This window comes from Xiphophorus couchianus, chromosome 18 (genome assembly GCF_001444195.1).
Source record: "Xiphophorus couchianus chromosome 18, X_couchianus-1.0, whole genome shotgun sequence".
Lineage (NCBI taxonomy): Eukaryota > Metazoa > Chordata > Actinopteri > Cyprinodontiformes > Poeciliidae > Xiphophorus > Xiphophorus couchianus.
In genome coordinates this window covers 12682477-12701002 of record NC_040245.1, presented here as the reverse complement: position 1 = coordinate 12701002, position 18526 = coordinate 12682477, and the positions used below count along the sequence as shown (strand labels likewise).

The 18526-nt window shown below is 35.4% G+C and overlaps 2 protein-coding genes across 6 annotated transcripts; both read left to right on the top strand.

Annotated features, from left to right (window-relative positions):
* Window positions 1-2753: 2753 nt before the first annotated feature.
* On the top strand, window positions 2754-13029 carry LOC114161619 (von Willebrand factor A domain-containing protein 5A-like). Of its 5 annotated transcripts, none has more exons than XM_028045017.1 (18): window positions 2754-2908; window positions 3652-3714; window positions 3852-4054; window positions 4141-4363; window positions 4453-4619; window positions 4710-4824; window positions 4923-5098; window positions 6243-6331; window positions 6535-6679; window positions 6864-6943; window positions 7027-7141; window positions 7238-7396; window positions 7497-7600; window positions 8428-8645; window positions 9148-9183; window positions 9430-9459; window positions 10811-10840; window positions 12623-13029. In XM_028045017.1, exons 2-18 carry the CDS (start codon window positions 3672-3674, stop codon window positions 12658-12660), a joined length of 1971 nt encoding a protein of 656 aa, XP_027900818.1. In that variant the 5' UTR covers window positions 2754-2908; window positions 3652-3671; the 3' UTR covers window positions 12661-13029. The 5 variants fall into 5 exon arrangements, with proteins under 5 accessions (XP_027900818.1, XP_027900819.1, XP_027900820.1 ...); XM_028045018.1 differs by lacking the exon at window positions 9148-9183 and adding an exon at window positions 8843-8878; XM_028045019.1 differs by lacking the exons at window positions 10811-10840; window positions 12623-13029 and adding an exon at window positions 10524-10789.
* A 1344-nt stretch (window positions 13030-14373) lies between these two features.
* Window positions 14374-16783, top strand: LOC114161623 (von Willebrand factor A domain-containing protein 5A-like). Its single transcript, XM_028045024.1, has 3 exons — window positions 14374-14616; window positions 15166-15289; window positions 15391-16783. The coding sequence occupies exons 1-3, from the start codon at window positions 14545-14547 to the stop codon at window positions 15468-15470; spliced, it is 276 nt and encodes a 91-aa protein (XP_027900825.1). The 5' UTR covers window positions 14374-14544; the 3' UTR covers window positions 15471-16783.
* The last annotated feature ends 1743 nt before the right edge of the window (window positions 16784-18526 follow it).

The following is an 18526-nucleotide window of genomic DNA, read 5'->3' as shown; positions in this document are numbered from 1 at the left end:
ATACTGTATATATATTGTTGTTGTGCAACACTTCCCCCCCTTCTTTCTCTACTCTCTCACTCTCTACTTCCTCTTCTGAGAGGGGAGATGTGCTACCAGCTCTCCATCTAACGGGTGAATTGAGTTTCCTAAATCTGCTGGGATTTACCCTGTCCAGAACTGAAGTAAACTCTGTTTAAGCTGGTTTCGAGAAACGATTCGACTGGTTTCTGACGGCCTACATCCAGGTGTTCCACCCTTCTTCCCCTTGTGAATTAGCCAGACTGAGCAGCTTGCAGCCAACTAGTTTCACAGAGCACACCTGTTAACGGTCGCTCCTTATCTATATTACAACGTGCATTTGTTATTGAACCAGGTTGGTTTTAGTGACTCGGGCGAGTCCCAAGGATGTTGTTTTACATATGGGCTACCAGCAACCTATAAAACATTTTCCACTTTTTCCTCTCCAGAATCAAACATCACAGCTATTTTACAACCATCAAAGAACTTTAAGGTGACTCATTAATTGAATGTCCACAACATCTTTTAGATTTTCTTTATGCTAAATATTTTATTAGTAAGGCAGTTTTGCAAGGGTCAGTACAGCTTAATTCAGTAGCAGAAATAATCATGGGTTGGTCCCCATGAGCAGGACAGTCTTCGGCTCTGTAGCCCCGGCTCTTCTTCAGCTGCAGAGTTCTTTGTCCGTCTCGATCTTGGCTCGAAGTTGCCTGGAGGATCCAACCAAAGATTCCTCTTTTGCACCCACCTTTTATAGGGTTTATCCCACTTTTGGTGTGTTTGCATTGGCTAGCTCTGTTGCTGTGCTTGTTTAATTGGCTGACTGCTTGTACAGATGATCTCATACCCATCACTGTCTTAAGAGACATCATGTCATGATGTCTGTGCTAATGTCTCAGGGTTGCTCAACCTCCTATGTCCATTGCATGCACAACCCCTTCTCTGAAACGTTTACGTTGTTCAACAACCTGTTTCCAAATAAGACATTAATCATCTCTGCTCTCCTGTTAGTTCCCCTTTTTCCCTTAACCTTTCACCATCTACCTCCAATATATCGGTGATGTTTAATTGCAGTTACACCTTTTTACACCATTTCAAGTTCAATGTCCAAATCACATTTATAACTTCTCTAGCTTCTTTGATTTAGCTTTCATTTATAATTTTATAACCATAACTGATTAATTACTCTTATGATAATCTTAATGTGAGTTATTACAGATGTTTTCTGAAAGGAAACCAAGAATAATCCATGATTCTAGTTATTGGATACCAAAGTTACAGATACTTGTTTTTCTTGTAAGTGTTCCCACAAATGAAATTGTAAGTATTATTACAAGTAAACCAATATTAATATAAGTATTTTACTTTGAATCTTATCAAATTACTCAAAATGTTTAGACTTTAATTCTTTAAAACTTCCATGCTTTAAAAGAAGGAATAGTGTCAACTATATAAATATATATATATCTTCCAACAACAAAAGGAAAACACACTTCTAAAGGTTTTTGAGCTGGGGTTGCATGAAGATCTTAGTTTTCCATACCACACTAAGTACATGAAGTGACAAACGGTTTGGAGAAACAAACTACTTTCCAATAGGAGCTAACCTACTATGATGCATGTCTAATAATTACAGAAAAAAATAAGTAAAAACAGCATGTTTTAAAGCTGATAACTTAAAAAACATGATGCCTCATCCTATAACCAAAAAGCAACAATGAAGTGTGAATGTGTTTATGCTTCTTACTTTTACTTACTTTTAGTTTTTCAATATTTACCTTTCAGTAAAGATTAAGAAATGGAATTCATGTGAATTCTGCAGCAGTGTTGTCATATATTCAGTCGCTCTGCGGCTTTTGTAACAAGCTCTGTGTGTCAGTCTCTTGAAACAGGAAGTGCACTGCTGGGTTGCAGAGTGCAGAGCAACACTATGGGTCTGAGGTTTTCTTTAGTGGTCTCAAGTTTGTGAGTGATATACAGTGATAGTTTAATCTCACCATGCAGGCTCTAATTTACACGTCTGATTGCTTAAATAATGCACAAAAAAGTCACTGAATATTTTTTCTATATCGTAGCACCAACAACGCTATATTCAAAGTCCCTACACTCTCCTGTCTTTCCTATTCTCGGTGAAGTGATCTGTTCACTCTTATATGAGTCACAATTGTGCATTCATTGCAGGTGGACAAAAATTAACTAACCACTGTGTGTGGTGAAAATATGGTTCACAGCTGCCAGGAAACATATAGAATTGGACATTTTTTAATATTTTTTTTGCACTTCAACTTGACTGCCGGGTCAAATTGACCCGAACAGTATCTATGTAAAAAGTCGACGCTGTGGGGAGAGGAGTTGCAAATGTGTAAAATGAATAAATTTTCAATTTATTTGTAGAGTGCACCTATTAAGACAAATAGAAAAAGTTTCATGCAAAAAATACTTCCAACTATTAAAAGAAATTTTTTTTAAAACTCAATGTGACCCACAACATAAGAGGTCTAAAAGATATAAAGGTTTTCCATTTAAAGTACTGTCTTTAAAACTAAAACCTGAGCTCAATTTCAATGCTTTACTTTATCTTATAATAGTTCTCAAATAATTTAGAATGCTTTGTCATTTCATGTGAATCGGTTGCTGCAGTCCATGAAATACACTTAAAGGGAAAGAGGTACAGTCTGATAAAGAAAAGAGAAGTAAAAACGGTACAGGAAAAAATAAATTTGCTTAAAATGTATGTAAGCACGAGAATGGGCTTCACTATCAATGCTCCGCCCACCCGGTGCGCTCTCATAAAAAAAACGAGCGTTCCCGGTAGAGGAGCAGCTGTTTTGGTCTGTTTGAGCAGAAGCTCTTAGTTTAACGCGCAGAAGATTCTGTATTTCTCCGTGAGAAGGGTCTGTCCTCACTGGTAAGCTTTCTTCACTTCTTTTCTGAGTTTATTTGAGCAGACGCACTCGCTAGCATTTAGACCAACCCAAACAAAAACAGCTGTGGTTTGGCGTAAAAGCAAATCCATTTGAGTCATCGCATTTCTAAGGAAGTCTTCCTGGTTACCTGGTTTGCATGCAGTCAAGCCCATCTTTTCACATACCCGGTTGAACTTTGTACGTTTTCTTGAAAAGATTTTTAACTGACTATTTTAAAATAAAAATATTTATTTTGATAGTGTCAATGTCTCAAACAAATTAAGAAAACTTTATTATAAATTTTTGCTCACTTAAAATCTGCTTCTGTTTAACTTCCCAAAATTCATCTAAAGTCTGAGATTTTTGAGATGCTTGTGGTGAGACACACTCTAAATGCCAAAGTTTCACGATATTTGAAATTGCTTCTCATTCCTACTTTGCGGTACTTTTTGAGTTCCCAGGCCATAATGTGGTATATTGGGGTAAAGGTGACCTAATATTTGTTATATCTATCTCATCATATATATTTGACTTCCATGTACCACAAAACACAACCATTTGCAAGATTAATTTATTTAAAGTAATTAAATCTGATTTTTAAATGCAATATTTACTTCACTGTCATGTCCCCTTAATAAGTTTAAGGTTTTCCTGATTAATTTTAAATGTTTTCTTTCTGTTTGCTTGTGATATCACAAAAAGTTGCTGCCTAGTTTAAAGCTTTTTAACCCATTTCCCCCCAAAGTTGTCTGCCTCACAGGAACAATGATGAACTTCTGCGGTCTGCTCACTGAAAAGAAGGAACCAGGTAATCAGCTGTTAGAAAGCAAACTACACTTGGTTTCTTCTCAGAAAGTCTTTTAAGCACAGAAACTGTGAAGTGTAATAAGACACTCATAAGATATATTTCTATGGTTCATTCTTGTCTTTCTTTTGCTGATTTAGTTCCTCTGAAGAGCATTGATGCTCAGCTGGAGGTGAAGGACCACGTAGCTACTCTGGTCTCCACTCTGAACTATGAGAACAAGGAGGACAAACCTCTAGAGGCTGTGTTTGTCTTCCCTCTGCCTGGAGATGCTGCTGTGTGTCATTTCAGTGCTCAGATTGGAAAAACACACATTGTAGCTGAGGTGAAGGAGAAACAGCAGGTGAGCTGGAACAAAGATGTCTTTTCGATAAAGACGCTAAAACACAGAAAAGTGAACATTGCTGACATGCTTCATGTGGACTGCAGGCTCAGGAGGAGTATGATGACGCTCTGAGCTCCGGTCAGCAGGCCTTCCTGTTGGAGGAGAGTGAGCAGAGTCCAGATATCTTCTCTCTGAAGGTGGGCAGGCTGCCTCCAGGAGAGAGCGCCTCCATCAGGCTGGAGTACGTCACTGAGCTGGCTGTGCAGGCTGATGATGGGCTGAGGTTCTGTCTGCCTGCTGTGCTCAACCCTCGGTACCAACCCCAGGGTAGGAAAACTAGTCAATAGATGGATGCACTCATATACATTTTAATTGCAAACTAAATGACTCCCAGTTTTCTCTCATGTTGTTTCCAGGTAGTGAAAGTTCCAGTGTCCAGGTGACCTCAGTTCCAGCCTCTCTGGTGCCCTACAGTCTGTCCTTTTCCGCCCAAGTGTCCTCTCCTCGTCCAATCTCTAAAATAGAGTCCAGTTGCTCTCTGGAGCCTCTTCAGTATCTCAACGCTGATCAAACTAAGGCCACGGTGGGTAGAGAGCTGATTTTACTGCTGGATGTAGTTATTACAAACAAGATAAATAACTTTAGTTTTCTTAGTTCTGTGTTTGAATTATAGGTTAAATTGGGTGGAGGACACAAGTTTGACAGAGACATTGAGCTACTGATTTATTACAAAGACGCCCACCAGCCCTCTGCTGTGGTGGAGGCAGGACAGGCCTCTGCCAAACCTGGTGAGAACGGATTACTTAAGGAGTTACTGATTATTCATTGTTGGAATATGAGAAGGTTTATGTATATTTGTATTTTTTCCATCTTCAACATGTCCCAGGCTCTCTGATGGGTGACCCAGTGGTGATGGTTAGTCTTTACCCTGAGTTCCCCCAATCAGTGATGTCCTCACTCGCCACCTGTGGAGAGTTTGTGTTCTTGATGGATCGATCAGGAAGTATGGGCTGCTCCATGAACAACAGCACACCGCAAGAAACTCGCATTAGCAGTGCACGGGTATTTATCCAAGTTGTAATGGGATAGTTCAAATTATTTTAGAAGGATGATTGTTTAGAGTTGATGACTAGTAATATTTGTTACACCTTCAAAGATTCTTCTGTACGGGTCACAGATTCTATTCTACAAGTAAGAAAATGTAAAAGTCATGCTGTAAAACATTTGCTCCACTCAGTCCTTTATATTTAGAGCAAAACTAATTCAAACGCCTGTATTCACATCTCCAAAAAGACATTTTAGAAAATGTTTTTTCCTTAATACAGACACAAGTTAACTGTATGAAACTACTGATGCAAGTCACAAATCAAGCCACAGTGCACGCTTTAGCTTTGCATAATTTGTCATGCTTAAAGTGGAGTATAATGTTTTGTGTCTTGTTGGTAGTATGACTTAAAAAATACAGACCTGGCTCAAGTTGAACCAAGTACAGGAAACAGTTACTGGGACTTTGTGGTAAAAATTAGCACTTTAGTGTTACTAACGCTACTTCATGGACTAATTGCAGTGAAATCGTACCTGCCCTGCTTTTTCCTGCTTAGCAGTGTTGCTGTCTGCATGTTGTGGGTCACATAGAGCATATCCTCTCATTGGTATTGTAGTTTAACTAAAAGCACAACAGTATTGGACATTATTTAAAAATTAGTCCACTTGCAAAAAATCACAATGTAAAAGCAAAAAAAATCTACTTTTGGTCTGGAACAAACAAGAGAACCACTGGACTTTCCTGGTGTGATACACATGTTGACATGTTCAGGTGGGAAGGGATTTTCTTTTGGCCATTTCCTGAATCAAGAAGACCACAGGACTACTTTGTTTAAATATTTTGCCAGAGGTGCCATTCATTCTTGAGGACATTTTGACTAAAGACTTTTATGTAAATAACCACTCAGTGCTGACTTGACAGCAATTAAAAGCCTTATAAAATGACACAACTGATATATTTAAGTTGGAGTGTCATAATATGGCCAAAGTCAAATTGAGTAGATTTGTCGACTCTGGATTAGATGTTAACTGTTCAGAAAGTCTTAAATTGTTATGAAATAAATAAAATAAATAATTAAATTGAACTACATCTTTATGTAATTTGTCAAAGCATGATTCCTTCTCTTTGTAAGTGTGTTCTTTACTTCCTGTCTTTCTTTAGGATACTCTGCTGCTCCTGTTGAAGAGTTTACCAATGGGCTGCTACTTCAACATTTATAGTTTTGGTTCCTCCTTTGAGCACATCTTCCCGTGAGTGACATCTAACTCCCAATCCTAAACACCCTTTAATAAGTTTCTTTTTCTTATTTCATTTTTCTTTAACTAACATTTCCACAGGAAATTTCATGTCAAACTTGGTAACTTGGTGATTGTTTTAATAGATTATGGCATGTTTTGTGGCTTTTGATGTTTATCATAATTTTATTTGACATATTCCGTACTTTATTTGGCAGTAAGAGCGTGGAGTACAGTGAGAAGACCATGAAGGAGGCTCTAGAAGAGGTTGAAAAGATGGAGTCTAATCTTGGAGGAACAGAGATTCTTCAGCCTCTTAAACACATTTACAGCCAAGCCTGCATTCCCAAACATCCTCGACAGGTCAGATATACACACTTTTATTGCACCAACTCTTGAAGTTGCACCAGCAAATAATGACCTTTATCACATCTATGTAAAATGAACAATGTGGTTGTTCACCACAATGACTCCTACTGCTTTACTCATTTCTGAAATGTTAGACAAACTTGTTTTCTCCAAAGCTCATTTACATCTCCTCCCTCAGTTGTTTGTCTTCACTGACGGAGAGGTGGGGAACACCAAAGAAGTTACTGATCTTGTTAAGAAGAATGCAGACTCCCACAGGTGAAACCATAAACACACAGATCCCCCGTCTGGTTCATGTTCTGATGTCATTGTGAGTTTGAAATCAAACTCTTGTATCTTAGGTGTTTCTCTTTTGGGATTGGAGAAGGAGCCAGCTCTGCTCTCATCAACGGGATGGCCAAAGACGGCGGAGGTCACGCTCAGTTCATCACTGGGGCTGACAGGATGCAACCAAAAGTAAAAACAAAATTTCTGAAAAAAAAAAATCACCAACTCATCAGAATGTAATGATAGTAAAAGTAAATAATTTCACAACTATTGTTTGAATCACAGGTGATGCAGTCACTCAGGTTTGCACTGCAGCCAGCTGTGGAGGACATTTCCGTCTCTTGGGATTTACCAAAGGGAGTGTCCGCCACCGTTCTCTCTCAACCCATTACAGCAATATTTCAGGGTCAGAGATCGCTGATTTATGCTCAGCTTACAGGACCGGTAGGGTCACCAGAATCTCAGTTTATGTTTTCTGTATCAAAGCATTTAGCATGACATATTGTTATATTTTTATCTATTTTTGTAATTTTTTTTTTCTCAGAGTTCAGAGGAAGCAGATGGCAGTGTGACAGTGAAGTACAGCCTGGCAGGTCATCCCTCTCAGAACCAGCTGCACTTCAACCTCAAACCTGCAGAGGACTCTGGGTAAACGCCTTATATCCTGGTTTGACAGTATTGACAAGACATATCATAGTCTTGTTGAAATGAGGTAGTATGTCTACAATTTCAAGGATCTGCAACACTGAAATATAAAATAATCATCCAGTCATAGTTGTGATATAACTGGTTCTTAAGAGGCAGAGTCCACTATGGACAAGTCTCTACGCCATTGAGCAGCAACACAGAGACACACTCATAGGTAATTTAGAAACACCAGTCAACCTAAAATGTAGACTGTTGGCCTCTGATATGAAGAAGAAATACCAGGAAAAAACTCAAACATTCATAGAGAGAAAATGCAAACTCAATGCAGAAACTCTGGACAGGATTAAAATTCACAACCTTCTTGTTGCAACGTGAAATTACTAACAACTGTGTCGCTATTTTTGCAGCTCCTGATGTGAAATAATAAACATGTTATTTCTAATTTTCCCTTGTTATAAAAACAGTTTTTTTAGATTTGTGGAAAGTTGTGGACATTTTATTTAGTCTTGGGTCTGAAAGCAAAGTGAAAGGATGTCTTGAGGTCACCTCAGTACACAAGTTTAAAATACAGAAAGTATCATATTAGTGATATTACAACAGAAATTGGATTTGATTTACTTTTCAGAAATGTGAAAACATAATCTTCCTGCTGCCATAAATGTTGCTTATTGAATTATTGATGAATAGCAAACAGAGATAAAAAGACTGACCTTCTTCCTGAATTAATGAAAAAAATAGGGAGCGTGAAAACTGAGAAAGCAGAGGTAATTTGTGTTCATAAAAACATTTGATCTCCATCTTTAGATCTTTCTCCTTACTGTCTGCAGATTAACAGTCCACAGGCTGGCTGCTCGCACTGTGATTCGCTCTATGGAGTCAGAGGAGAGGACACGAAGAAGACACCAGGGTGAAAAAATGAAGAAGAAGGTGGTGGAGCTCAGCATCCAATCAGGAGTAAGCAGTTGTTTCACTGCCTTCATTGCTGTCAACAAAGACAGCGGCCAGGCAGTTCAAGGACCGCTGGTGCGCAGAAATGTCCCAACAGGTGAGTAATTTTTTTTCCCAATAATATATATAATAATAATAATATTATGTTATTTTTGTCCTGTTTAATTACTTTTTACATGGACTTGTGTCTTTAATAAAGGTGATGATGTTGATGAATATGTTTTCTTTTCCAGATTGGCAGCTTTTATTAATTTAGTATCACCTGTTGTTTTTTTTACTCCTTTTCTGTTTTAGTAATTACTAAGTCTTGTTCAGCTCAACGAAGATCTTGTAAGTAAATCCTTTAAAAACAAAGTAAAACTACAATAAAGACACAATTACACAAAAAGAAAAGAATAAAAAAAATATATATATATATAAACAGTAACGTTTTGATTTCTAACGTTATGTTATTTTTGTCCTGTTTTAATTACTTTTTACATGGACTTGTGTCTTCAATAAAGGTGATGATGTTTCTGAATGTGGTTTTTTTTTTCAGATTGGCAGCTTTTATTAATTTAGTATCACCTGTTGTTTTTTTTACTCCTTTTCTGTTTTAGTAATGGCGAATTTGGGTTTAGCTCCACAAAGAGCTCGTAAGTAAATTCTTCAAAAACAAAGTGAAACTACAATAAAGAAACAATCACAATAATTTGTTGAGAATACTCAGAAATAACACAAGATATGTCAGTACTATAACTTACTAATTATATGGATGGTGCCTATAAATGATGAATAGTTTTATTTTATTGTGGTTTAATTTTTACTTTGGAATATCTTGGAAGAACTCATTCAATGTAGGTTTTACCCTGTTTATTTTCTCCTTTCTGTTTTTGTTATAGATACGTCTCTTCGATCTCGACTTAACAATTGTAAGTAAAACAACTACAACATTAAGTACATTGTCTGAAAAACCCTCAATAAGAGATTATTATTATTCTACTGCTTCCTGTTGTCGTCTTTTCTTTTCTGCTACTAATAACAGAAACCTGTTATGTGACTCATGTGAAAAAGTATTTCCATTGCAGTTTTGCGAAATACATCTGTTTCAATGCGACAAATAACTCATTGTCGAAAAATGTTGTTTTTTTTCTCCAAATTGATGTGTTTCCATGAAGTAAATGTATCTCTGTAATTTCAGTTAGCGCATCTCTATGCTTGTGAGAAGAGACCCACCAATACACATTTACGAAGGTTTACATTTTATCTGTTGAAAATAAATCACATTTTCTCTGGACTTAAACCGCAATGAAGAATAATATTTTAAGGATGAAGCCATTATGAGATTTTCTCATACTAGAATTTTCAATTAGTTTGAAATGAAATTTGCTTAATTTAATTCACTTAATCTTTTTAGTTTAAGAGAACTTTGGGCCTAACCTAAAAATCTCAGCAACTCTAATTTCCTGACTGGTTAATTATCAGTAAAATCCTCTCTGTCTCTGATATGGTAGTTTGCAGATATATTCATACACCAAAAACTTGTCCATATTGTGTCACATTTCAACCATAAACAGAAACATATTTATTGAAATTTAATGTGAAAATTGAATACAACTGTGAAATGGAAAGGGTATGAATACTTTTGAAAACCACTGTATGTAAAACCACAGTTTTACAGAAATATGTGTTTTTGATAAATTAGTTCACTAAAACAAAACAAGGCACAAGCAGAGAATATATATATATATATATATATATATATATATGTGTGTGTGTGTGTGTATACAGTATATAAAACTACAAAATTAAGTATATATATATATATATATATATATAAACTTTGACTTTTTGATTTCCATCGTTTTATTATGTTATTTTTGTCCTGTTTTATTTATTTTTACATGGACTTGTGTCATTAATAAAGGTGATGATGTTGATGAATATGTTTTTTTTTATATCACCTGTTATTTTTTTTACTCCTTTTCTATTTTAGCAAAGGCTAAGTCTCCACTAAAGTTTTGTAAATAGATCCTTCAGACACAAAGTAAAACTACAATAAAGAAACAATCACAAAAATTTGTTGAGAATACTCTGAAATAACACAAGATATTTTAGTACTATAACTTATTAATTATATGGATGGTGATGGTATGTTCTTGCCTATAAATGATGAATAGTTTTATTTTATTGTGGTTTAATTTTTACTTTGGAATATCTTGGAAGAACTCATTCAATGTAGGTTTTACCCTGTTTATTTTCTCCTTTCTATTTTTGTTATAGATATGCCTTCTCTATTTCGACGTGACAATTGTAAGTAAAACAACTACAACATTAAGTAAATTGTCTGAAAAACCCTCAATAACAGATTATCATTATTCTACTGTTTCCTGTTGTCGTCTTTTCTTTTCTGCTACTAATAACAGAAACCTGTTATGTGACTCATGTGACACAAAAAACTATTTCCATTGCAGTTTTGCGAAATACATCTATTTCAATGCGACCAAATAACTCATTGTCGAAAAAAGTTTTTTTCTCCAAATTGATGTGTTTCCATGAAGTAAATGTATCTCTGTAATTTCAGTTAGCGCATCTCTATGCTTGTGAGAAGAGACCCACCAATACACATTTACGAAGGTTTACATTTTATCTGTTGAAAATAAATCACATTTTCTCTGGACTTAAACCGCAATGAAGAATAATATTTTAAGGATGAAGCCATTATGAGATTTTCTCATACTAGAATTTTTGTTTGAAATGAAATTTGCTTAATTTTATCAACTTAATCTTTTTAGTTTAAGAGAACTTTGGGCCTAACCTAAAAATCTCAGCAACTCTAATTTCCTGACTGGTTAATTATCAGTAAAATCCTCTCTGTCTCTGATATGGTAGTTTGCAGATATATTCATACACCAAAAACTTGTCCATATTGTGTCACATTTCAACCACAAACAGAAATATATTTGAAATTTAATGTGAAAATTGAATACAACTGTGAAATGGAAAGGGTATGAATACTTTTGCAAACCACTGTATGTAAAACCACAGTTTTACAGAAATATGTGTTCTTGATAAATTAGTTCACTAAAACAAAACAAGGCACAAGCAGAGAATATATATATATATGTGTGTGTGTATATACAATATATATATATATATATAACTACAAAATTAAATATATATATATATATATATATATATATATAAACTTTGACTTTTTGATTTCCATCGTTTTATTATGCTATTTTTGTCCTGTTTTATTTATTTTTACATGGACTTATGTCATTAATAAAGGTGATGATGTTGATGAATATGTTTCTTTTTTATATCACCTGTTGTTTTTTTTACTCCTTTTCTATTTTAGCTAAGGCTACGTCTCAACTAAACAGTTGTAAGTAAACAGACAGAAATATATTTATTATAATTTAATGTGAAAATTGAACAAAACTGTGAAGTGGAAAAGTATGAATACTTTTGCAAACCACTGTATGTAAAACCACAGCTTTACAGAAATATGTGTTCTTGATAAATTAGTTCACTAAAACAAAACAAGGCACAAGCAGAGAATATATATATATATATATATATACAGATGTGTATATACAATATATGTATATATATAACTACAAAATGAAATATATATATATATATAAACTTTGACTTTTTGATTTCCATCGTTTTATTATGTTATTTTTGTCCTGTTTTATTTATTTTTACATGGACTTGTGTCATTAATAAAAGTGATGATGTTGATGAATATGTTTTTTTTTATATCACCTGTTGTTTTTTTACTCCTTTTCTATTTTAGCAAAGGCTAAGTCTCCACTAAAGTTTTGTAAGTAGATTCTTCAAACACAAAGTAAAACTACAATAAAGAAACAATCACAAAAATTTGTTGAGAATACTCTGAAATAACACAAGATATTTCAGTACTATAACTTATTAATTATATGGATGGTGATGGTATGTTCTTGCCTATAAATGATGAATAGTTTTATTTTATTGTGGTTTCATTTTTACTTTGGAATATCTTGGAAGAACTCATTCAATGTAGGTTTTACCCTGTTTATTTTCTCCTTTCTGTTTTTGTTATAGATACGTCTGTTCAATCTCAACCTGACTATTGTAAGTAAAACAACAACATTAAGTAACTTGTCTGAAAAACCCTCAATAAGAGATTATCATTATTCTACTGTTTCCTGTTGTCTTCTTTTCTTTTCTGCTACTAATAACAGAAACCTGTTATGTGACTCATGTGACGCAAAAAAGTATTTCCATTGCAGTTTTGCGAAATACATCTATTTCAATGCGACCAAAAAACGTGTCGAAAAATGTTTTTTTTTTCTCCAAATTGATGTGTTTCCATGAAGTAAATGTATCTCTGTAATTTCAGTTAGCGCATCTCTATGCTTGTGAGAAGAGACCCACCAATACACATTTACGAAGGTTTACATTTTATCTGTTGAAAATAAATCACATTTTCTCTGGATTTAAACCGCAATGAAGAATAATATTTTAAGGATGAAGCCATTATGAGATTTTCTCAAACTAGAATTTTCAATTAGTTTGAAATGAAATTTGCTTAATTTTATTCACTTAATCTTTTTAGTTTAAGAGAACTTTGGGCCTAACCTAAAAATCTCAGCAACTCTAATTTCCTGATTGGTTAAATATCAGTAAAATGGGCGTGCCATGGTGGTGTAGGAGATAGCACAACCCACATTTGGAGGCCTCAAGTCCTCGGCGCGGTTGTCGCGGGTTCGACTCCCGGACCCGGCGACGTTTACCGCATGTCTTCCCGTCTCTCCTTCCCCCTTTCCTGTCAGCCTACTTCATTAAAAAGCGACCACAAAAAGACCCCCTGGATGGGTAAAAAATATATATCAGTAAAATCCTCTCTGTCTCTGATATGGTAGTTCGCAGATATATTCATACACCAAAAACTTGTCCATATTTTGTCATATTACAACCACAAACAGAAATATATTTGAAATTTAATGTGAACATTGAACAAGACTGTGAAGTGGAAAGGGTATGAATACTTTTGCAAACCACTGTATGTAAAACCACAGTTTTACAGAAATATGTGTTCTTGATAAATTAGTTCACTAAAACAAAACAAGGCACAAGCAGAGAAGAAGCTCAATGGCAGCTTATTAGTATTATTATGGTTTAATTTTCACTCTGAGATCTTCATCAAAATAGATTTCAGAGGATTTACATTTCATATGAAAAACAATTATTACATTTTTTTCCTCTGCACTTTTGGAGTGGAGCATATGTTTTGTTTAGATGATGCAAAACTTTGTAGGTAAAACAAAATAATAGAAAAAAAATCACAGTCATTCTAATGTGTTTTCAAGAAGGACAGCTAAATTGTCCTATTTTGCTGCAAAGAAGGAAAAAGGTGGAATATTCTCTAGCAAGTAAAACAATGAATGAGTTACAAGCACAGCATCATAAAACAGTCCTCAATCTATTATTGGTCCTGAGAAACTGACAATGACATCATTTGGTCTTATTGTTTATTTAAATGGACTAACCTTAAAATTAGGAACATGTCAAATATATTGTTGAATTGTACTATTATTTAAAATGTCAGTAATTTGCAGCAGAAACTAACCTTTAGATGGCGCTGTTTTTTTCAAACACTGAATCAGAAATATTCTTTTAGTCACTCTGAGCTCCAGCATCTGACAGACATTGCTAAGCAAAACAACATCCAAGCCCTGAAACTACTGATGAATAAAACTGCAGCAGTTAAAATTTTAATCAACAACAACACAAAAAAACCAATTGTAGGAGCAAAGCTGCAGAAGTCATTAATTGTAAGTAGTATTTATTAATGCAGTGGATTATCGAAACTCACCTCATATGCCCATTTATCAAGCTCGTTTCACTTCACTGGTGCTATAGGTTCATGTGTAGATGAGTCAGCACTGTCAGATGATGATGAACAGCCCCATAAAGACCCTCTGCTGCAGCTGGTGTCCCTGCAGAATGCGTCTGGCAGCTGGATGCTTCATGAAGCTCTGGCTGCTGTGCTGGGAAAAACCAAAGAGGAGGTGGAAAAGGCAAAACCAGAATTGGTGGGTTGTAATCTAAAATAATAATAATAAAAAAATCGTATAATGTAAATATTAAATCTTTCTTATTTATGCCCTTGAATGTTAGGTTTTGTTATTATTATTATTATTACTACTACTACTAATAGTAATGGCAAAACCTTAGATTCAAGGTTGCAAAGAGGGGAGTTTAACTAGAAGTAGGGTTAACACCGACTTCATGTCCAGCTGACCAATAAGCCTAACATGCATATTTTCACACACAAAAATCCATAGTACGCAGAGACAACACACATATACTTGGGGAGAACATGTAAGAGCCTTGCAGAAAGGCCCTTAAGTGAATTTAAACCCAGAACTAACACCATATTTCAGGGTCAAAATTGTAATCAGAGATAAAATGGAGTTGATCAACTAACCAAGTATATGAAACATACTCAGTAACAGATACTTAGTAACCGCTAAGCTCCAAGTAGTCAGTGAGATACCTCCTAGTGCGGCCTCAGTAAAGGAAAACAACAGTATAACATCTCTCCTTTTTGTTGTCCTGTTTTGTTTCTCTCTGTTAATTAGGTCAACAATGAAGTGTGGGCCTCCATTCTGGCTCTGATTTGGCTTCATGGTTTTAAGATGGATGCAGAGGAGGAGTGGGAGCTTCTGGCTATGAAGGCGGCATCATGGATTAAAGCTCAGAACGGTAATATATATAATCACCAGGGAACTCCTGTTTTTAAGTGTGTAATAAAACAGATGTTAAAACTGGATGCAAAAAATAACATCAGTGAATCTTTTCTTCAGCTCCATGTGTGTCAGAGTGCGTTGAAGCTGGAAATAAACTGTTGGGTTGCAGCATGAAGAAAGAAGCTCTGGGGCTCTGAGGTTTTCTGTGAACAGGCTTCAGCTCTACTATGAAAGCAGCTGAGTGGAGAAAGGAAAACACTGAAGTTAATGATGACCAAGAAGAAGATGTACTGTGTTTATTCCAAGTCTAGGATTTCTTTTTTTCCTTTTTGCAACATTTAATCATGCATATGTCAGCATGGCTTGTAATATTTGCACTCTATGCATAAAATAGAAGTCATGGAGCATAGAGATGCTTTTTGTTTACTACAATCAACATATTTGCAATTTAACAAGTCTTATTAAAACTATATATATATATATATATATGTATATATATATATATATATATATTTGTGAGAATTAAATGAGTAATAGAAAACAGCAGACCAGAAAATATTCACCCTTCAGTTTTTTAAGAGATTCTCTAAATCCCTTCTTAGTCAATCTGGCCCTTAGACCCGTCGACCATTTTCTCACACTTCTTTGACATAAACCTTTAAACTGTATTTAACTCATTATCCAACCAAACATTGTGGTATCTGCATGTATTCAGGGTTTCTGTGAAGAATTGTTTGTGAAGAGCTGTTTGGGACTCATTCTGTTGTTCTTTACTGTATATGTTCCTAAGAAGCATTCCTATAGCTTCACAGTGTAAGAGACTTATTCTCCAATAAATATGAAATGCACCAATCACAGAAAAATGGACCAGAAATAATTATTTCCCAATAAATGCATGGTTTATATAAAAAAAGAAGCATCTAAGTAACTGATTATTATGTAAACTACAAACATTTGTATTTGTTCATTAGAGGGGGTTTTAGCTAGAAAATACGTTACATTTAATGTCAATCTTTTCGACTGTTTATTTCTTTTTCACAATGTACAACACTTCATTAAAAGGAAAGATGCTGTACCACATGTCAAAAAATTCAAATTTTATTTCACAGTCCCTGTACAGGTTGATAGTAATTAAGTATGACTTAACAGATTATGAATTGGTGAAAAGCTGGTATAACCTGTATAATGATTAATTAAATACATGTCCATTAATTCAGTGTTTCACTTATCACTAAAACCAAGCATACCATTCAAACTAGAACCCTACTGATAGTTTATGGAACCATTTTTTTTGGCCATCATTGAGTGCAAAGTTGCTTCATTAATAGCCAATTTATTCTAAATGTGTAAAGAGGTCACTCTTGTGATAAGTCATTTCATCTTTCCGTCAGATTTATTTCGAATCTTTGGCTCCTTCAAACCTGAATTTTCTTGTCATGAAGTTCACCCGTCATGAATTTGACAAATGCTTTTACTTGCATGCTGAAAAATAAATTCCTCTTTAGATCTCTATCAGACTCTTGAAGGCTTTTGGGTCAAAACTGAATGATGTTCAGAATTGTTCATGAGTTCTCATATGCTGACAAAAAGCCTTTCATATTTTCAGGTCATCAACAACTTGCCTCTAGACGGGAGACAGTGTCCATCAATAATGTGATTTTAGCATCACTTAGCATAGTGAAGTTCTTCTGTCTCCCACTACCAACACTGAGTCGAGAAACCTTCCTGGGACACGGTCTACAATCTCAAGGTCAGTGTTATGGGTCCTTGTGGAAGTCCAACATGATCTTAGTTTTAGCCAGGTTTACCAGGAGGCGGTTCTGTTGGCACCAGTCCATAATGTGCTGAATCATGTGGATCACACACACAGAAACATTAAATTTTGTTTGCACATATTTCCATCACCTTTTCACTGCTGAACTGAACCCAGGTCTGAGCATTTTTTCTGAGCATCAATACTTTATTAAATTGCTTACAGAACACAATCAGCTGGCTGGCATATTCACTGCTTCAATGTAAATGTAAAGTTTAATAACTTTACACCACATAGAGCAGGAAAATGAAAGTGAAGTCTGCATCTGTTGTTTTCGACAATCGGGCTGAGGGGTTTCAGATCTATAGCAGTAGAGAAAGAGGGCAGTGCTTCATTCACCTCAATTAGTAGATCTTTAGAAAGTAATCATAACATTAGTATTGGCAAAGAGCATCGACTGTGTTTCCAACTTAGCACACGCCTCTTGGTTCTGGTGCCGTTAGTGTCCACTTGTCAAGGCTTCGACATGGGAACCATTCTCAGACTGTGAGGGTGATGGCATTGACATCTTGTATAGTTTACAACATATTCAGCTTTGTATAATCATCTTGGGGAACATTGAAAGGAATAGAACATTCCATAATTCACAGCTAACCCATTCCATGTACTTTTAGCTAGGAACACCATTCAAACTTTAAAATGTAGTCATGTACTACATACTGTTTATTTCAGTTTTGTCCTATCTTTTACAGATTTCATAAAACCCTTCAAGTTTCATGCTCAGGCCTCAGAAAAAAACAAAAAAAAAACACTAGACCACTAGCTCTGAGGGTTCCCAGACTACCAGTTCTCCCAACCCTTGAGGCATTAAGACATGCTCAGATTGAATTACTAATTCCTTGCATCCTTTGTTTTGCTTTTACTTTGTGGCACTTTCACAGAGAAAGCGCCAAAAGTTGATCCAACACTGCTTTTTACATCTGAGGTTTAGGACGCAAATACACTCGTTTCTTACTTGGATGGTTAGCCCGCCCGACACCAGGACAGCTCTCTCTCATGGCAATATGGTTGTGCATTGCAAATTAGCTAAGGGTATAAATGTTACAGTGCTTGGTATCATGTATGGTAAACACTTATATCCATTTAAGTAAGTCAAAAGTACAGGCCGGTATCCACCTGCATGCTTCGTGCATAGTTTTTCACATTAGAGTGGTATGTGTGACAGGGCAATTCATGTGTGTGTGGCAGGCGGGGTGGGAGTCAGTGTTGTCAAGCAAAATTACAAAAATATGGATCACTGGCAAGATTGGCTTTGAAATCCAGAAATATTATCTTAGGTCAGACACAAAAAACTAAAATAAAAAATTAAAAGGGCTTTCTTTACTCCAGAAGAAAAAGGGCAGCTTTAGCACCATATACTGTCCATCTGTGCATGTGTCTGCTTAGGATTCAAGTACCAAAAGATTAAGAAGGGATTTAGAAAATAAGAACAAAGGGGAA

Excerpts from the sequence above, each read along its gene's own strand:
- LOC114161623 (XM_028045024.1), top strand. The coding sequence starts at position 14,545 with ATGCTTCATGAAGCTCTGGCTGCTGTGCTGGGAAAAACCAAAGAGGAG. Across the intron at positions 14,617-15,165 it reads AAAAGGCAAAACCAGAATTG|GTCAACAATGAAGTGTGGGC; the intron begins GTGGGTTGTAAT and ends TCTGTTAATTAG. Across the intron at positions 15,290-15,390 it reads ATGGATTAAAGCTCAGAACG|CTCCATGTGTGTCAGAGTGC; the intron begins GTAATATATATA and ends TCTTTTCTTCAG.
- LOC114161619 (XM_028045017.1), top strand. The coding sequence starts at position 3,672 with ATGATGAACTTCTGCGGTCTGCTCACTGAAAAGAAGGAACCAG. Across the intron at positions 4,055-4,140 it reads AGGTGAAGGAGAAACAGCAG|GCTCAGGAGGAGTATGATGA; the intron begins GTGAGCTGGAAC and ends TGTGGACTGCAG. Across the intron at positions 4,620-4,709 it reads CTGATCAAACTAAGGCCACG|GTTAAATTGGGTGGAGGACA; the intron begins GTGGGTAGAGAG and ends TTTGAATTATAG.